The following is a 20,915-nucleotide window of genomic DNA, read 5'->3' on the forward strand; positions in this document are numbered from 1 at the left end:
ATCATAAAAGTATTCTATTATTTTCTAGTTACATGTTGAGATAGTTTTCAACATTTGTTTTTATAAGATTTCTAGTTCCAAATTTAAATAGCCAAAAAATGAACAATTAAGTCTGTAAATAATGGAAAGGAGGATTGTATTTGAAATTTTGAGCTTTCTAGTTTTGAGAGAGACTAATTTAATTATGAAATATTTTTACAGAACTGTTTAAGATCGGTGCTGGAGCAAATAGCAGCATATGGTCAAGTTGTGTTTAGACTACAGAAGTTCATTGATGAAGTAATGGGACACAGTTCAGAAAATATGTTACATGGAAATACATCCACACCCAAGAAGTCTACTGAACCTCCATTTAGAACCTACCAAGCTTTCATGTGGGCTTTGTATAAATATTTCATTAGTTTCAAAGAAGAACTTAGTGAGATTGAAAAATGCGTCATTAATAAAGGTATTGAAATAATTCTTCAGTTTTACTTATGGTATTATGGCTTGTAACTTCTAAATATTTTTTGGCCTTGTGGTTAATATGCATATTTGAAACTATAAAAACTTCAAGCATAGCATTCATTTTACAATTATATATATATTTTTTCTGTTATTTGGTTTATTTATTTTTGCAGATACAACAGTCACTCTTTCCATAGTGGTAGACAAATTATCGCCTCGACTGGTGCAACTTAAGGTTCTCCACAAAGTTTTTAGCACTGGAGTGGCAGAAGTACCACCTGATACTCGAAATGTTGTTCGAGCTTCCCACCTCCTTAATACACTTTACAAAGCCATTCTAGAATATGACAATGTTGGTGAAGCCTCTGAACAAACGGTATGTGGAACTGATGTTTAGTTTAAATCACATGAAGTGAACTAACAAAACTGATGTGGAGGTGACCCTTGATTTCCACAAGCTTTGTCAAAGAGTTCAAGCTCTTACAGATAATATTAAACTGGAAAAGTGTTGATCCTAGACTAAGTGATGGAATGTTAAGTCTGTCAAAAAAAGGATGAACTTAGCTAAAGTTCAGAGGGGATAATCAGAAAGTAACCACAGGAACTCCCAAAGACTGTCAACTCAGGTGTGGAAGGTTATGAGCCGAATTGCTGGAAGTACCCACACCAATAAAATTAGGAATCTTTTAGAGTATTGAAGGAATTCAACACCTAATAGGGCTTTTGGGACACCTGAAGCTGTCATATGAAATTTAAAAACCTAAACATTAGGGGTTTTTTGTTTTTTAAAGAATCTTTCCAGAATTTTATTGATTTATTCATTTTTTGACAGGGCAATGAAGGTTAAGTGACTTGTCCAGAATCACACAGCTAGTAAGTGTCAAGTGTCTGAGGCCAAATTTGAACTCAGGTCCTTCTGAATCTAGGGCCGATGCTTTATCCAGTGCGCCACCTAGCTGCTCCAAACCTAAACATTTTTAAGCCTATATATTTTTTGGCAAAAGCGGTTAGAAAGGAAAGAAAGCATTTAGAGGTTAAATTTTGCAAAAGTAGAACAATTGAGCATTCATTCTAGCAAACGTTTATAAATAAAATTTTACTCATAATAACAGCAATGTGGTTGAAAGAGAACTGTGGCTAGACTGGGAGTCAGGAGATTTGAGATCCTAATCCTGGTTCTGACACAAACTAGTTGTATGAATTTGGGCAAATCATTTTATATTTCTGGTCGTCAGTTCCCTGATAATCAAAACAAGGGTTTATACGTAGATGATCTTTAAGGTTCTGTCCTTCTCTAAGTTCTATCATACTTTGGGGGTGTTTTTTTTTCTTTAAAATCTTGTTGGGCAGCTAGGTGGCGCAGTAGATAGAGCACTGGCCCTGGAGTCAGGAGGACCTAAGTTCAAATCCAGCCTCAGACACTTAACACTTAGTAGCTGTGTGATCCTGGGCAAGTCACTTAACCCCAATTGCGCCCCCCCCCCCACACACACACACACAAAGAATTGTATGGGGCAGCTAGGTAGCGAATTGGATAAAGCACCGGCCCTGGATTCAGAAGGACCCAAGTTCAAATCCGGCCTCAGACACTTGACATTTACTAGCTGTGTGACCCTGGGCAAGTTACTTAACCCTCATTGCCCCACAAAAAACAAACAAAAAAATCTTGTAGTTATTTTGGCCTAGGTTTACTTGGGCATTTTACTGCACCTGGAAAAGGATTTATCAAGATTAAATTATTCATTTGAGCTACAACTACAGGGAGATATCTAAGATATAATAAATGTGTAAAGTATTAAAGGTTTAAAAAGCTTTATCAAAGTAACAGAATATCTTAGGTAAAAGCAGTAATTCTTTTGAAATGTATGCAAGTTACAAATAATATTAAACATTAGCCTATTCAACTTTGCTTGAGAAATTTTGGGTGATGTTACTTGTAATCTAAAATATAATATTTATTGGTGGCGATTGTCTTCCCTTGTTTTAACGTAAATTTGTTAAATTTAAATAGCAAAAAAATGAACATTTAAGTCTTTAAATAATGGAAAAGAGGATTGTATTTGAAATTGTAAACTTCTGTTCCATCATTTGATTTTTTAAGTGTATGTTAAATTTAATATTTTATTAACAAAGCTTTACTTGTCTTTTAACCTTCTGAACATCCTTCTGTGTTTTTTATATTTCATTGATGGGCTTCTTTGTTTTCTTTTTTTTCATCACTTTGCCTACCACCTCTTATCAATAGAAACCTTCCTTTTATTTAAAAAAATTTCTTTAAGCCTTCTTTTCTAATAAGTAAGTTTGTTATTAACTTTGTCAGTCAATAAACTCTGATTAAGCACAAATTATGTACTAGACTGACTTGGTAAATTATACCTGAAGAGGGCATGTTTTCTTGTATTTTAGTTTATATTGCATATAAAACATTTGCCAACATCATCAGGCTAATGTTAGACTTTAGCCTATTGAATACCTCCAATACATAAATGAAAAACAAGATCCTCTAGCCTTAAACAATTTTAAGTGGTAATATATTTAACAAGATAGAATAGGCATCCTCTATTTTAAAAAATCATATTGAAATTGAATTATTTTAGTTATATCACTCAGATTTAGGCGCTACTTAGAGTAATAAGCTTCTATTCATCACAAATTTATCAAGCATTTACTACATGCCAAACACAGGGCTTCCTTCAAGACTAAGCACAAATCCCACTTTGTGCAGGAGGCCTTTCCTGGTGCTCTTCCTTCCTGGCCCCCAATTCCTTCCCACTAAGATTACCATTAATTTACAATATAAATCTGGTATGTATATAGTTGTTTGCATGTTTGCTTCCCCATTAGAATTGTGAGTGCCATAACTGAAGGACTCTTTGGCCTTTCTTTGTATACACATTGCTTAGCAGGGTCTCCTGAATAGTAAGCACTTAATAAATGCTTGTTAATTGACTGAGTGACTAATAGAGAGAAGATACAGGATGATAACCTGAAGAGGTAGTAGAGTCAAAAGAAAGTTTTTTAAAGAATGGGGTAGATCTGAGCATGTTTGTTGGCATCAGGGAAGGAACTAGTGAATTAATAAAGACTGAAAGTTAGTATGAGAGAGCAGATATTCAAAAGGGCCATCTCCTGAAGCAGACAGGACAGGATGGAATCAAGGGCACATAATTAGAGGGATTGGCATTAGCAAGAAGGGTTGCTCTTTCTCTAAGACTATAATAAAGGAGGAAAGAATGGAGTCTGATGTAGAGGGAATTTGAAGTGTACAATTGAGAATAAGAGGAAGTTCATAATGGGTGGCCTCCCTTTTTTTTCTGAGACTATCATTCTTAGCCCTGAGGAAGGGAGGAGGTGGATAGTTGTGGGTTGCTTGAGAAGGTTTGGAACAGATGCTGTGCCACATGGGAAATTGGATCTATTAGAGAAAAGTTAAAGAGATTCCCTGCAGCAGTGAGGACCTACTTGAGATTAGATAACATACATTTGTAATGGATCCATTCCACAGAACTATTTAACTTCCTCCAGTGGTGTTCCACAGCATGCTTGTAGGAATGGAGAAAGTATTGGGAGCAATCCGAAATTGGAGTTTGGAAAGGAATAAGCATTAGGATTATAGGTAGCCAAGGGTAGCTGTGCTAAAGTGATTCCATATTAAGCATTGGAAAGTATTTCCTCTAAAATCTATTGGCAAGAATTTGGGGAATTCCCTGTGGTGAATTATCAGGATGATCTGTTAAACCATACTGAATGTATTCTTCAGGATGAATTTTTGTAATTCATTGCAGCCTTAGGCATTAATAGACCATCTGTCCTTCCAGTTATCTTTATCTAATAAAAAAGTCCATTTTTTTAAAATACATGGAGAACTCTCATAGTTCATTTTTAAATTTCAAGGTAGATGTGGGTTGTAATGAATCTTAGCCTTTTTATTGCATCTGTGTAATCATTTTGATTTTTTAAAATTTCACTTTAAATACTAGACCAAAGAAGAAACCTTGACATTAAAAAAATCAATACCACTTACTTTTTTGTTACATCATTTTTGCTATGTAAATACTTCAGCTGTCAGTTTTTTCAGGAAGAAGTTAAAATAGATAGTAATTCAGATAATGATAAAAAGTATTTTCCCTGGAAGATATTTAATCGTGAGGAATTTTTTCCTTTGTTTTAGTTTTCTGAGACTTTTTGCATTTTTTCCCTTGACTTTGTCCTATAAAATATTAATATCGCTTAAAAAAAACTAGTTGCAGAAATGCTTAAAATATTTATTATCTCAATGTATAATAGTTGTCTGTAACTGGAAATTTAAACTACAAAATTTGATGTTATCAGGTCTCCCTCCTTTTTTCTCTTTGGGTTGAAACTGTAAGACCATATCTGCAGACTGTGGATGAATGGATAGTACATGGTAACCTATTTGATCCTGCCAAAGAATTCATCATTCAGAGGTAAGAACAAAAGTACTCACTGTATCAGCAACCTCTAGTAAACTTGGTAATATTGGAAGCAAGCTGAACAGTAATTGTTTTACTATGTCATGATAGAGAATGCTTTTCTCTTTTTTACTCTTAGAGGGAGCAGTGTGCTATAGTATACAGGCATACCTCATTTTATTGTGCCTCAAAGATTTTTTTTTTTTTTTACAAATTGAAGGTTTGTGACAACCTTGTGTTGAGGAAGTCTATCAACACCATTTTTCTGACAGCCTTTGCTCACATTGTTTCTCTGTGTCACATTTTGGTAAATCTTGAAATATTTCAAATTTTCATTATTATTATTAGATCTGTTATGGTGATCTGTGCTCAGTGATCTTTTTTTTTTTTTTTTAGTGAGGCAATTGGGGTCAAGTGACTTGCCCAGGGTCACACAGGTAGTAAGTGTCAAGTGTCTGAGGCCAGATTTGAACTCAGGTACTCCTGACTCCAGGGCCAGTGCTCTATCCACTGTGCCACCTAGCTGCCCCACTCAGTGATCTTTGATGTTAGTATTGTTATTGTTTTGGGGCACCACAAACCATACCCACATAAAACAACGAACTTAATCAATAAATGCTGCATGCATTCTGACTGCTCCACCGACCAGCCTTTCTCCTGTCTCCCTTTCCTTGGCCCTCCCAATTCCCTTAGACACAACAATATTGGAATTAGGCCAGTTAATAATGCTGCAGTGGCTTCTAAGTTTTTGAGTGAAAGAGTCAATTGATGATCATGAAGGCCTCGGGCACCCTGAGAGAGTATAAGGTAGTTGGAAGATGCCTGCCTACACCCAAGAGTCCAGTGCCACCTCTTTATCGGATGCGGATCTTTGCTCCTAATCATGTTGTAGCAAAGTCCCGATTCTGGTACTTTGTTTCCCAACTGAAAAAGATGAAGAAGTCTTCTGGAGAAATTGTGTACTGTGGACAGGTCTTTGAAAAGACCCCTCTTCGGGTGAAAAACTTTGGCATCTGGCTGCGCTACGATTCCAGGAGTGGGACCCACAACATGTACAGGGAGTACAGGGATCTGACCACTGCTGGTGCTGTCGCTCAGTGCTACCAAGATATGGGGGTCTGTCACTGTGCCAGGGCCCACTCCATCCAGATTATGAAAGTGGAAGAAATTCCTGCCAGCAAATGCCGCCGGCCTGCAGTCAAGCAGTTCCACAACTCCAAAATCAAGTTCCCACTGCCCCACAGAGTCCTGCGGCACCAGCACAAGCCACTACCAAGAGGCCCAACACCTTCTTCTAAGTGCAAAGATGAAGAGGCCCATGTTGCATTCATCTGTTTAAATAAATCTCCCAATTGGAAACCTGAAAAAAAAAGTCAATTGATGTTGTAATTGTCTTATTTTAAGAAATTGCCACAGCCACCCCAACCCACACTTTAGCAACTACCACCCTGATCAGTTAGCAGCCATCAACATTGAAGCAGTACTCTCCAGCAGCAAAAATATTTTGACTCACCGAAGGTTCAGATGATAGTTAGCATTTTTTAGCAATAAAGTTTTTTTGGGTTTTTTGGGGGGTTTGTGGGGTAGTGAGGGTTAAGTGACTTGCCAAAGGTCACACAGTTAGTAAGTGTCAAGTGTCTGAGGCCAGATTTGAACTCAGGTCCTCCTGAATCCAGGGCTGGTATTTTATCTACTGTGCCACCTAGCTGCCCCCCAGCAATGAAGTATTTTTAAATTAAGGCATGTACGGTTTTTTAAGACATCATATTATACACACTTAATAGAGCACAGTATAATGTAAACATAACTTTTACATGCACTGGGAAACCAAAAAGTTTGTGACTCTCTTAATTGCAATATTTGCTTTATTGTCATGGTCTAGAACCAGATCCACAACATCTCTCAAGTATGCTGGTACTGAGCTTAGAGTCAAGGAAGATGTAGGATTAAGCCTGGCGTTTGACACTATCAGCTCTTCTATCCTAAACAAGTCACTTAATCTCTTGTGTGTCTCACATGGCTCTCTAGGACTTGGCTACAAGAGAGTTTGTCATATCTAATGATAGGCATCCCTGTACCACTGAGGAAATTAGAGATTTTTGAAGTGTATGTGAATTTTATTCTTTGATGTGTTTTTGGTGAGATTGAGATAGAATAATGAAGACATGGTCCTTGTTTTCAAGCAGTTTAGAGCTTAAGGCAGTTAAAAAGCCTCTGAGGTCCCTTTTAGCTCTATAGCTATGATCCTATGTAAAATAGAACATAACATATCAGAGGTATAAATTATATATCATGTGAGACTTGAGGGAGGAAAGACCTTTTTCAACTGGAGGTTCAGGATAGGCTCTATAGAGGAAAGAGCATTTTTAAGATGGAACATAATGAACGGAGAAAATGTCAACAGGAGCAGAGGATGACAGACAGCTATTGTTAATCTGTCAATTCTGGTTTGATGATCTCTTGGTTTAAACCATTCATCTCTTTAATTAAGTACTATATGACTTTGTTTTTAATTAGTCAAGCTAGTTTTACTAACTCTTCCAATTCTGTTTTCTTGATTTTTGGTCAGGAATCAAATTCTTAGAGGAAGTTGTAATAGAAAGATCTAACACAGAAACAGTGATCTCATTCTTATTAATCATCATCATCTCATCCTCATCTTTTAATTTCGAGACTGGGTGTCTCTATTTTATCAAAGCTGGAAGAGCAGGGACCAATCACATGCTTGATCCCATTACTGATCAGCAGGGGAGCTTTAACTGGGTCTGTTTTTCCAAACTGGGTTGGTTCACTTCCTCCCTAACCATCTTCTCCCCCAACCTTCCTCACCATATTGATGTTGTGCTTAAACTTAATGGGCTTAGTTTTCAGCAACGAACTCCTGATCTCACGTAATCCACCAGCCTCCTCGTTCCCACAAAAGCAAGGACTACAAGCATGTACCAATACACTTGGCTCATTCTCTCCTTTTGTGCTGGAGTTCAGATAGAAACAGTTGTGGGATTGTTTTATTCCACTAATTTTTTATACTTGATGTACTGCAGATAGTTGTATAGGTGGACAAAATAATTGCTTTTTTTTTTTTTTTAGTGAGGCAATTGGGGTTAAGTGACTTGTCCAGGGTCACACAGCTAGTAAGTGTTAAGTATTTGAGCCGGATTTGAACTCAGGTCCTCCTGAATCCAGGACCAGTGCTTTATCCAGTGCGCCACCTAGCTGCCCCCAAAATAACTGCTTTTTTGAACAGAAATATTGGGATGTAAGCACATTTTCTGTAGGCTCACTGAAAGCATCTTGAGATTACTCCTAAAGCAGACAGGATGACAAGGATGATCTATATGTTCTTCTACACAGTTGTGTTCTCTTCCTCTATATCTTTATATTTTGAAAGCTTTTCATTCCACATAGCTTGTAGATTGTGCATATTTAATATAATGACCTCTATTAAAAACACTCTTAAATTTTTATGGGTCACTGTTATATCTGAGAAACTTTGGACAACACATTCGTCTGTGATAATACTTTCCAGCAGAGTTTATTTGTTGAATTCTCAGGGATATCCTCAACTCTGTATTTTTAGTGTGGAGATTTCTGTTCTGTTAGCTTACAAAAGATAGAGAGCTTCTGTTGTAAAATTCTAGCTACATGGTTATGTCTTGCTAGGTATTCATTTGGTGCTCAATTTTTTGCAACCTATAGTAATGTATTGAACAATTTTTGCTCTTTACTTGAATAGTCTGTAAGGATTAAAAAGCTGTTGTTTGTGTTAATAAATATACTAATGACAGATGATATCATGTAATGTATAAATTACTGGACTTAGAATCAGGGAAAGGTGGACTTAAATCCTATTTCTTTTTTTTCTTTTTTTTTTTAGTGAGGCAATTGAGGTTAAGTGACTTGCCCAGGGTCACACAGCTAGTAAGTGTTAAGTGTCTGAGGCCGGATTTGAACTCAGGTACTCCTGACTCCAGGGCCGGTGCTCTATCCACTGTGCCATCTAGCTGCCCCTTAAATCCTGTTTCTGATACTTATTAGTTGAATGACCATAAGCAAGTCATTTAACCTCTTTGAGCAACAGGAATTTTTATAAGATTATAAATTATTGATGACTTGCAATTTAAATTAGTAAAGGGAGTTTCCCACAATAATAGTCATATATCTTTGGTGCAAGTTAATGTTCTATGTTCTTCTTACTTGGATCCTGATAGCAACATTGTTGGGTAGGTGCTACTTTCCCAGTTTTACAGATGGAAAACTTGACTTGCACATGGTTACTTGCAATTATGCTACTTTTCTTCTGATGTTATTGGTTGGTGATATGTTGTAGCCAAAGGACACCTACTGAAGCTGTCCATGTATTTTGGGGGACCCATAACTTGATTTACTTGGAGACCATAGTGTTCTATAGTTCACAGCCATATAGTAGCACCCACATAATATAATTAAAAGGATGAGGGGGCAGCTAGGTGGTGCAGTGGATAGAGCACCGGCCCTGGATTCAGGAGTACCTGAGTTCAAATCCGACCTAAGACACTTAACACTTACTAGCTGTGTGACCCTGGGCATGTCACTTAACCCCAATTGCCTCACCAAAAAAAAAATAAATAAAAGGATGAGCTTTTGTTTTAGGGAGAAGCTGGGGGCCACTAAAAGCAGTGTTCAGTTTCACAAAGGTAGTCTACCTCACCTCACTCTCTACCTCTTATTCAGTCCTGGGCTCAACTTTGGAACATTTTTTTTGGAACACTAATTCACTGTTGGTGGAGCTGTGAACTGATCCAACCATTCTGGAAAGCAATTTGGAATTATGCCCAAAGGGCGATAAAGCTGTGCATACCCTTTGACTCAGCAATACCACTTTTAGGTCTTTTTCCCAAAGAAATCATGGAAAGGGGAAAGGGACCCACATGTACAAAAATATTTATAGCTGCTCTTTACGTGGTAGCAAGGAATTGGAAGTTGAGGGGGTGACCATCAATTGGGGAATGGCTGGACAAGTTGTGGTATATGAATACAATGGAATACTATTGTGCTGTAAGAAATGATGAGCAGGAGGAGTTCAGAGAAACTTGGAGGGTCTTACATGAGCTGATGATGAGTGAGATGAGCAGAACCAGAAGAACATTGTACACAGTATCATCAACATTGAGTGTTGATCTACTGTGATGGACTATATTCTTCTCACCAATGCAATGGTACAGAAGAATTCCAGCGAACTCATGATAGAAGAGGATCTCCAAATCCAAGAAAGAAAAAAAAAGAACTGTGGAGTATAGATGCTGAATGAACCATACTATTTCTTTTGTTTTTGGTGCTGTTGGTTTTTTTTTTCTATTTTGAGGTTTTTCATCATTGCTCTGATTTTTTCTCTTATAACAGGACTAATGCAGAAATAGGATTAATGTTATTATGTGTATATATATATATATGTGTGTATAGATATATCTATATATCTATATGTATATAGATATATAGATATAACCTCTATCAGATTACCTGCTGTCTAGGGGAGGAGGGAGAGAGGGGAGGGAGGGAGAAAAATCTGAAATTGTAAAGCTTGTATAAACAAAAGTTGAGAACTATCTTTACATGTAATGAAAAAAATAAAATACCTTATATGTAAAATTTTTTTAAAAAGGCATGCATAATATCTCATGTTCTAAAAGTATGGTTTCCTGTTGAAGAGCTAAAGAATATGTGACAAAAATGTTGTAAACTAGAAACATATTGTGTTTATTATAGAGTCCTTCTCTTCCTTTAAGACAGCTTAAGAACTACCTTCTTCATGAAGCCTTTCCTGGTCTCCCCAGCTGTTAGTGCCCTCCCTCACAAGCTACCTTGTATTTAACAGCTTTGAATTTATTCTCTTTATTATTGTTTTTGTTGTTCATCCTTCCTTCTTGAAGAGGACCAATGGCTTCATGAGGGTGATGTGTATATCTACACTACATCTACTTATTTATGCCCTTGTTATCTTCCCTATTTGAATGCAAGCTCTTGCAAGTAGAGATTATTTCCTTCTTTGTATTGTGGAAACATATTTAGAACCTCCTTTTTAGTATATCTTAAAATGTTAAGAAATAGTATTTTCTTCCATAGTTCTTTCCAAAATTATCAGGAAAGCCTCTTGAAAGGGTCAGGACAAAAAGAAGAAAACAGTAAAGCTCTTCCATTAGGTTAATGGATTGAATAGTAACCAGAAGTTGAACAAAGAGTACCTCTTGTGTAGAGAAGCTCATTGCCTTCCCTACCTCTGAAGAGATAAGGTTATTGAGTCATTTAAAGGCAATATGCTTCAGATTGATTAGGCCAAGGTTCACCACTTGGGAAATACTCTCTTCCACTCAATGGGAAGTACTGATAAAGATTTCTGGGAAGAACTCCATTGATTCTTCCAGAAGAATAGTCTAGGAGGAATGGGACCATAATTTGGTTACTCAACAAATTCCAGAATATACATTTAAGATTTATTTTCCTTGTTCAAAATATGTTTCAATGTTTTCTCTTTCTTTTTTTTCTTGGTTAGAGTTTTTACCCCCACCAAATGACTCATATGGAAATGTTTTTCATGATTGTACATGTATAACCTAGATCAGATTGCTTGTCTCAAGGAAGGGGAGGTGATAGAGGGAGGGATAGAATTTAGAACTCAAAACTTTTTTTAAAATGTTGAAAATTGGTTTTATATGTAACCAGAGAAAAATAAAAGATTATTTAAAAAAACAAACAAAACAAAACAAAACAAAAAAACTTTGGAACATTTTTAATGTCTGGCTAAGATATATGTACTAATGGATAAGCTGTATGGGTCATTCATCCAACCTGGTATTCTTCATTAATTTGTTTTTTCTTCTGTAGATGGTTAGGCCAAACTCTTTATGTTGTTAGGAAAATATTTCAAGATATTGGAGCATCTTATTTTGGAAATAGAACCAAAGCATAAGGCAGGAACCTTTAATGTATTTACTTATATTTTATAAAGAATATGTGCAGAGGTGGTAATGGGTTTAGTCAACCTAGAGAGCATGTGTGGGAACAAAGATGTTTCCCAATTCAGTTTGGCAGTAATGTAATGGGAGAGTTTTCCTCAAAAGTTATCCTCTGACAAAAACAAATTGTTTTGTTTTCAAAATTGCTGTTTTTAATAAGGGAACACATCTTAATAGACTGTCACATGTAATGTTATTCATGTTTCTACGAAATACATTTAGCTAGATGCAACTTCAAGTATTCTAACTTGCCTAGGCATTGTCCCAATAGTATTAGTTCACAGAAATGAATTGCTGTTCTTTTGCTCTATGTATTAAAAATAGATTCTATATTTTCTCAGTCTTTAATTTTATTATTGGCAAGAGGTTCTTTATGATACCATATAACTTCTAATGGTTCTGACAGAGACTCGCATGCTTGAGTACAAAACTGTTGACATTTTTATAACCTAGTTTTCAGTTATAAAATGTATAACTTTGACATTATTTAATAGAAGCAATCTGAATGTAGAATATAAACTCCACAAAGGCTAGGATTTTGTCATTTTTGAACCTTTGCAACTCCAGAAACTAGCTTAGCATACTGCCAGGATGGACTCTTTAATATTTATTGAATTGAATTTTGTTGACTTTCATATATTTTTTTAGTTAACACATCAATGATAGAATTTGCTCCTTTTTATACTTTTGAAAATCTAAGCCTGTTTTATATTAACAAAGGAATACTTTAATAACTAAAATTTGCACTGATTTTTATATTGTACACTTTCCTGCAATGAGAATTAGTTCAAATGGGACTCAGACTTTCCATAGTTAACTTCTTCTGGGATAAATGGTTGCACTTTTTTTCATTACCAGAAGTAATCCACTTGAGAATTTCATTTGTCTGTGCTGGAGTAATATAGATTTTCTGAAATTACTTTCACAGAGGGTGGTAAGAGAGGTTATTAGTTCCCTACTAAGAGAGCAACAGCGTTGGATTAGGATTGTAGAGACACAATGGGACATGCTGTAGTGCAGTTCTTAATTGATAACTCTGTTGGCAATTTCATTTAAGAGTAAAAGATTAATCATTAATGCTTTGTAATACACCAGGTCAGCAAAGTCTATTCTGTTCACTTAAATTTTACCATCATTATTCAGTTTGTTTTAAAAGTGAAGGATGCAGCTCTTGCATGTATTTTGAGATACCCAGAAAAACAGATATGGTTTGCTAAGATGTGTGAGTGCATTTTCTTTTCTTTAGTGGAGACTTTAAAAATTTATAGCTATCTTGATTTTCTTTCTAGAAACAAAAATGTTCCAGTGAATCACAGAGACTTTTGGTATGCGACCTACACACTCTACAGTGTATCCGAAAAGACAGAGAATGAGGAGAAAATGAGTGATAATGCTAGTGCCAGTTCTGGCAGTGACCAGGCTCCCTCAAGCAGGCAGCACACCATGGTGTCCTTTCTCAAACCTGTCTTAAAGCACATTATAATGGCTGGGAAATCTATGCAGCTACTGAAGAACCTGCAGTGCTCAGATAGTTCTCCACACCAAGCTGCTTCAAGAGGTGAAATTGCTTGCTTTTCATGTTGCTTTGCTTAGTCGTTCCTGCATTTGAACTACTCACTGTTTAGAATCTAAATTGTCCTATTATACATGATTGAATTATATTTTAAAAATAACCAAGACTACCAGGGGTGTATCACCCTTGACAAATGAGGAAATTATGCCATTGTTGATGGTTCTAGTAAGATTTTTAAATGGTTTATTTAAAGGCTGCAGTCTTCATTAGGAGCTTTAAACACAGTGTTTGAACAAGCAGTATGATAAATTGTGCATGTACTATATTCACTCTTCTCCCCAAGGTGTTTTTTTAAACAGCCCCCTAGAAAGCTCTTAATGAGGTGAGCTAAATAAAGCAGTGAATTGAAAACAGAAGTATTTACATAGGAAAACTGTAGAACTGGGAGATCTTGATGCCTATTGATCCTGACAGTCATGTCTGCTATTTACAGCTAGATTTAGACCTTCTTGTGTATTTTGATCCACAGCCTGACTGTTGATACAGCTTAAGCAATACAAAAGAAAACAACTTCAGCATTAGAATAAAAGAATTGACTCTTGAAAAGTGTAGACATGGATTTTTTTTTCATTTTAAATCACTCTAATTGCAAACTTTTTGTTGCTTGCATTTTCAAATTCTTTCAACTCAGAGAAATATTTCTTTTCTGACTAAGTAATAGGTCCTCATTATGAAATATAGTTGCTCCCCTAGGGAGATGAGCCATCTTCCTGCAGGCATTTCTCAGAGCACTCTACAATCCCCATAGGCAGGCCGATTATCTAGGACAACTGTCTTGAGTAATTTTTGCAGATAAAAGTATGACTCCTAGAATGTTAACACAATATTATCCATTGTGGTCATTTTACCACTATAAATATATACAGCTTTTGGATGTTATGCTTATGTTAATGGGGACACTTTAGAATGGTTCTCTACTTTTGCTTATTCAGAACAAAGCAGCTTGTATTTTGTTGCATTTACACAATGCCTATTACTGCTATCCATAGGCTATGATTATGATAAAAATTCTTTCCCACTTATACTTAAAGATAAATGTATTTTCTTTTAGGTGAGTATGAATGTGAAATTACTTATTTGGAGTATAATTTATTAGTTTTATTTACCAGGGCAAATTTTAATCCTAAATAATTTTCTTTTGTGCTTCAGATGCAGAAAGAAAAAGTTTGTACACACTGTTTCTTGAGTCTGTGCAGTCTCGACTCCGGCATGGGGAAGATTCCTTTGCAGATGTCATCACTGAAGAACAGGCTACCAAGGAGAGTTTGATTAAGATGCAGTCCATAGCAGAAAGACACCTGGAGCTGGATGATGTTCATGATCCCTTACTGGCCATTAACTTTGCAAGGTAACACAAACTTATCAGATTGTGACTGTGGAAGTCCCAAGGTCTCTGCAGTATCTAATAACTGATTAGGTAAAGATTTTTCTCTTAAAAAACAATGAAGGGGGGCAGCTAGGTGGCGCAGTGGATAGAGCACCGGCCCTGGAGTCAGGAGTACCTGAGTTCAAATCCGGCCTCAGACACTTAACACTTACTAGCTGTGTGACCCTGGGCAAGTCACTTAACCCCAATTGCCTCACCAAAAAAAAAAAAAAGGAAAAAAACCCAAAAAAAACAATGAAGGGGGTTGGGGGGGGCAGCTAGGTGGTGCAGTGGATAAAGTATTGGCCCTGGATTCAGGAAGACCTGAGTTCAAATCTGGCCTCAGACACCACTTACTAGCTGTGTGACCCTGGGCAAGTCACTTAACCTTCATTGCCTCACAAAAAAAAAAAGAAAAAAGAAAACAAACAATGACAGGGGGCAGTAGATAAAGCACCAGCCCTGGATTCAGGAGGACCCGAGTTCAAATCCAGCCTCAGACACTTGACACTTACTAGCTGTGTGACCCTGGGCAAGTCACTTAACCCTCATTGCCCCACCAAAAAGAAAAAACAAAAAATGGCTACAAAACACAAATATTTTTGTTTAAAGAATGTGAGAAAAATGGTTTTGTTAAAGTTTTCATTGTTATTTGGTGGTTTTGTTACCTCATGTCAGGTTTGCTAGGATGCATTGACATTAGCACATTGATGTAGATTTGTTGCTTTATTTTTTTCTCTCAGATACATAAAGAATATATTTTAGAAAAGGGAGTTTTTGATGGTTTTGGTCCTGGCCAAATGTTATGTAACATATTAAGTCATATTCTTTCACTGGGTAAATTGTAGCTTGGAAGTATGGCACTTCTAGAAACTAACTTTCGAGGGCTACTCTAACATCAATACCATGTAATTGCCACAATGTCTTGGAATTTATTCATTAAATCATTCTCTAGTAGCTCAGAAGAATTAAAACTTCCAAAGATGCCTACATTTAACAACAGTAGGGTTCTAGGCTAAGAGATTTTAACATACTAAAGTAATATTTTTATGGTATGACTTTGTAAGAATAAGTGAACATAAGAAGGAGCCCATGCATTTCTGAGCCTAAATAATTCAGTTGATGGCCACAGTAAAAATCAAGATTCATATTTTTATTTTGAAGGTTGTATTTGGAGCAGAGTGACTTTCATGAAAAGTTCACTTGTGGTGATATTTGTATGGATAGATCATCTGAATCCGTTACGTGCCAGACTTTTGAACTAACCCTGAGATCCTGCCTTTACCCTCATATTGACAAGCAGTATCTGAAATGCTGTGGAAATCTAATGCAGACTTTAAAGAAAGATTACAAGTAAGATGGGAAATGAATTTCTAGTTTAAAATGGTTCATTGTGTATTGTATTTTAAGATCAATTCAAGAAGTGTGGTTGCAGGGACTTATTTTCCAAATTTTAAGTTGATTTAAAAATTGTCGCATTTGATGTATATGTATATAGATATAGATATATATAGATATAACCTACATCAGATTACCTGCTGTCTAGGGGAGGGGAGAGGGAGAAAAATCTGAAATTGTAAAGCTTGTATAAACAAAGGTTGGGAACTATCTTTACATGTAGCGAAAAAAATAAAATACCTTATATGTAATAAAAATTGTTGTGTTTGGAACAGTCTGTCTTTGAATACATTCTTCAGTATTTTCTGATTGCAATTAAGTAGTGTGAATAACTTTGTTATTCTGTTTAACTTGATGTGGTATACTGAGGGCAAAATTTTTCATGGTTCCAATCTCATGAACTCAAAATGTTCCTATAAGTTGTTATTTTGGTCTTTGTTTTTTTCCATTTAGATTGGTTGAATATCTACAGGCCATGAGAAATTTTTTCCTACTTGAAGCTGGAGACACAATGTATGACTTCTACACATCAATTTTTGATAAAATAAGAGAAAAGGAAACCTGGCAGAATGTTTCCTTTCTTAATGTTCAACTCCAGGAAGCAGTGGGACAACGTTATACAGAAGACAGTTCACGGTAAAATGTGGGAGGTTTCATAATCATACAATCATGAAAGAATATCATGCTATGGACTTTTCTTTGCCTTTCACTTTGGGACCCGTGTCAATGTGTATTTTTTAATAGTGTGATACAAATGAGACCCCTTTTGAGTTCAGTCTTGGTAGGTTTGCTCTTCCTCTCTCTCTCCCCTTCTTCCTTCCTCCATCATCTTTCTTTTTCCCTCACTCTCTATCCCTTCCGTGCCCTCTTCCCATACAATTTATAATTTTAGAGAATTACCTAGAGCACCGAGAGGTTAAGTCCCTTTCCCTTCGTCACACAGTCAGTGTTTCTCGGTGTGTAATAGGTGGAACTTGAATCTAAGTCTTCTTGGCTCTTTGGCCAGTGGGGGTGTATGTGTGTGTGTGTGTGTGTGTGTGTGTGTCACAGATATAGATCTGTGTTATAAAAGATCAGTTCTGGCTGATGAGTGATAGTTAACGTATACAAATTATGCTGCTGAATTCAAAAGTACATCGTTTAACGAGTTATATTTTGTTTGAATTATCAGTGAATAAGAGTTCTGCAGAGTCTGGCATTCTGGTGGTGAAATGCAAGACTTATAAAATTAAAATCTATTTATGAACTATGTATAACTTCATATATTTAATCCAGAGAAGACAGTGTGTGTGACATGATTTTGTTGTTATTTGGTCATTTCAGTCATATCCAACTCTTTGTGACCCCATTTTGGAGAGGGGGGATTTCTTGGCAAAGATACTGGAGTGGTTTGCCATGTCCTTCTCCAGTTCATTTTTCAGATGAGGAAACCAAGGTAAACAGGGTAAAGTGACTTACCCAGGATCACATATCTAGTAAGTGTCTCTGAAGCTAGATTTGAAGTCAGGAAGATGAAGCCCAGCACTCTTAACTACTGATCCACCTAGCTGTGGAAGAGGAAATAGACTTATTCTGTATAGTTGCAGATAAACATAGGGACAAAACTTGGTAGTAACAAGGAGGCATATTTTAACATAGTATAAAGAAGAACTTCCTAATTGTTAGAACTGTCCAAAAATAGGATGGGCCACAATGTGCTACAGTGAGATTACTGTCCCTGAAAGTGTTTAAGCATGGACTGATTGACTAGCTCTTAGAATGTTAGGAGACATTCCTGCATGAGGTGCAGCTAGATCTCTAAGGCCCTTTTTGTCTCCACTATGCTGTGAATCTTTAATTCCCTACAGAGACGTACATATGAGCCTATTTATGATTGATGGACTCTGTAATTCTTTCGTTCTGTGGAGATTAGCTGGAGTTTGTATTTAATAGTTTTTATTAATGATTTTATTAATGATAGAACCATAAGATTCTACAAACACACTCAAGTCTCCCCTATCCTTAAAAAATCCATACTAGACCCTACTTTTCTCTCAAACTGTTTTCATATATCTCCCATCCCTTTCAGAGCCAAACTCCTGGGGGAAACTATTTGTACTTGATGCCTCCACATCTCATTTCACTCACTTCTCGACCCTTTTCTTTTTTTTTTTTTTTGATGAGGCAATTGGGGTGAAGTGACTTGCCCAAGGTCACACAACTAGTAAAGTGTTAAGTGTCTGAGGCCAGATTTGAACTCAGGTCCTCCTGACTCCAGGGCCGGTGCTCTATCCACTGCGCCACCTAGCTGCCCCCTTCTCGACCCTTTTCAATCTGTATTCTGGTGACCTCATCACTCAGCTGAAGCTGCTTTGTCCAAAGTTCCTGATGATCCCTTAATTGTCAGATTTGATGGCCTTTTATCAGTCTTCATCCTTCTCAAACTTTTTGCAGCATTTGACACTCCTGACCATCATCTTGTCCTAGATACTCTCATCTCTTTAAGTTTTCATGACACCATTGATTCTTCTAGCTATATGACCACTTCTCAGCCTCCCTTTGCTGGTTCATCATCCATTAGGTCTTCCCTAAAGGGGCACATTCCAAGGCTCTGTCTGGGGTTCTCATCTCTCCCTTCATTTTCTCACTTGGTGACCTCATTATCTCTCATTGGTTTAATAATGGTCCCTACATAGATGACTCCCAAAATGATATACCCAGACCTAGTCTCTCTCTCTCTCTCTCTCTTGAGTTCCTGTTGCACATCTTCAATTGCCTGTTGGATATTTCAAACTAGATTTCCTGGAGATATCTCAAACCCAACATGTAGTAGTTGTGTGACCCAATACCTTTAATTTCTCTGCCTCAATTTCCTCACCAGTAAGTCAGTCAGTCAGCCAGCCAGTAAACATTTGTTAAATGCTTACTATGTGCCAGGCACTTTGCTAAGCACTGGCAATGCAAAAAGCAAAAAACAGTCCCTGCCCTCAAAGAGCTCATATTCGAATAGGGAAGAAAACAGCTATGTATAAAGATATAAACAGGGCAGATTAGAGATAGTCTCTGAAAGAAGGCATAATCCTTAACATGAGCCAGGATGGTCAACTAGGTGGCGCAGTGGATAAAGCACTGAGCTTGGATTCAGGAGGACCTCAGTTCAAATATGGCCTCAGACACTTGACACTTACCAGCTGTGTGACCCTGGGCAAGTCACTTAACCCCAATTGCCTCACCAAAAAAAAAAAAAGATGAGTCAGAAAAGTCTTCTTACAGAAGGTAGGATTTTAGCTGAGACTCAAAGGAAACTAGAGAAACCAGGAGGGAGAGAATTCCAGGAGTGATGGATAGTCAGTTTGAGGGAAGAGGGTCAGTGGATGGAGTGTCAGTATGAGGAACAGCAAGGGGGCCATTGTACAGTCTGTGGAGAGGAGTAAGGGGAAAGAAGATTTGAAAGGTAAGAAGGGGGGCAGCTAGGTGGCACAGTGGATAAAGCACCAGCCCTGGATTCAGGAGGACCTGAGTTCAAATCCAGCCTCAGACACTTGACACTAACTGTGTGACCCTGGGCAAGTCACTTAAACCCCAGTTCATTCACACTCTCTCACACACACACACACACACACACACATACACACACACACACACACACACACACACACACACACACACACACGGTAAGAAGGGGCAGATTATGAAGGGCTTCAAAAGCCAGATAGAGAATTTTAGATTTGAGCCAGGAGGTAATAGAGAACCACTGAGGTTTACTGAATAAGGGGAGTGACAATGAGGAGTTTGGGCTCCATGGCCTCTACAGTCCTTTCCAGTTCTAAGTCTTTGCTCATATGTCCTAAATAGAGCTCATTAACTTTTCCCAAAAACCTCACTCTGCCTTAGCTCACATATCCAAAAGTTGCCATATTTTGTAATTTTTATCTCTACTTTTCTCCTGTCTGTCCCTTTTACTTCACTAACACAGCTGCCATTCTAGTGCCCACCCTTATCTCTCATCTAGATTGTAATAGTCTTCTCTCAGATCTCTTCCTGCTCCAGGTCATCCTCCACACAACTGCTGAAGTAACTTTCCTGACACACGGGCCTACTGTGTCACTTTCCTCACTACACTTCACAGGTTCCCTGTTGGGTTTAGGATCAGATATGAACTCTTCTCTTTTTGGTGTTTGAAGTATTTCATAACATGGACCCAAATTACATTTCTAACCTTGTTATCTATTACTTTACCTATCCAGTCTTCTTTGTCTCCTAACACATGATACCCTATATGCTCCTTCTTTGACTTTGCATTGACTGACTGCCCCCCTATCCCTGGAATGCACTCCCTCATCACTCCTGACCCTTAGAATTCCTTGTTACCTTTATTATTTGGCTCAAATACCACTTCTACTTCATCCCCCAGGGCTAGTGAGTGACTTCCTCCTGGAAATTACCTTGTGTTGATTTTGTTGAAACTTTTATATATGTACCTGAGAAGCCCCCTAGTAGAATATAAACTCTCTAAGGGCAGGAACTATTTCATCTTTGTTGTTTGCTATTTAATATTCCCATTGCCTGGCCCATCATATGTGCTTAATGAGTGCTTGTCGATTTATTGATTGAGACTTGGAAGGACCTTAAGAAATCATGTAGTACTAGCAGTACACCCATCATGAACACCACGTACAAATGTGTTCATTCAGACTCTGCTTGAACATCTTCAGGGATAGTCAACT

At 37.2% G+C, this 20,915-nt stretch overlaps 1 protein-coding gene and 1 pseudogene across 4 annotated transcripts in view; both read left to right on the forward strand.

The window, feature by feature from the left end:
- TUBGCP5 (tubulin gamma complex associated protein 5) overlaps window positions 1-20,915 on the forward strand; it is a 54,602-nt gene that overhangs the window by 18,622 nt on the left and 15,065 nt on the right. For all 4 annotated transcript variants that reach the window (XM_043997817.1, XM_043997818.1, XM_043997820.1 and 1 more), the window contains 7 exons: window positions 202-448; window positions 621-823; window positions 4,780-4,895; window positions 13,162-13,430; window positions 14,595-14,793; window positions 15,976-16,164; window positions 16,663-16,845. In XM_043997817.1, the coding sequence (XP_043853752.1) occupies window positions 202-448; window positions 621-823; window positions 4,780-4,895; window positions 13,162-13,430; window positions 14,595-14,793; window positions 15,976-16,164; window positions 16,663-16,845 (1,406 nt within the window). The remainder of the gene's footprint in view (window positions 1-201; window positions 449-620; window positions 824-4,779; window positions 4,896-13,161; window positions 13,431-14,594; window positions 14,794-15,975; window positions 16,165-16,662; window positions 16,846-20,915) is intronic.
- Window positions 5,640-6,178, forward strand: LOC122750940 (annotated as a pseudogene).

This window comes from Dromiciops gliroides, chromosome 3 (assembly GCF_019393635.1).
Source record: "Dromiciops gliroides isolate mDroGli1 chromosome 3, mDroGli1.pri, whole genome shotgun sequence".
Classification (NCBI taxonomy): Eukaryota; Metazoa; Chordata; class Mammalia; order Microbiotheria; family Microbiotheriidae; genus Dromiciops; species Dromiciops gliroides.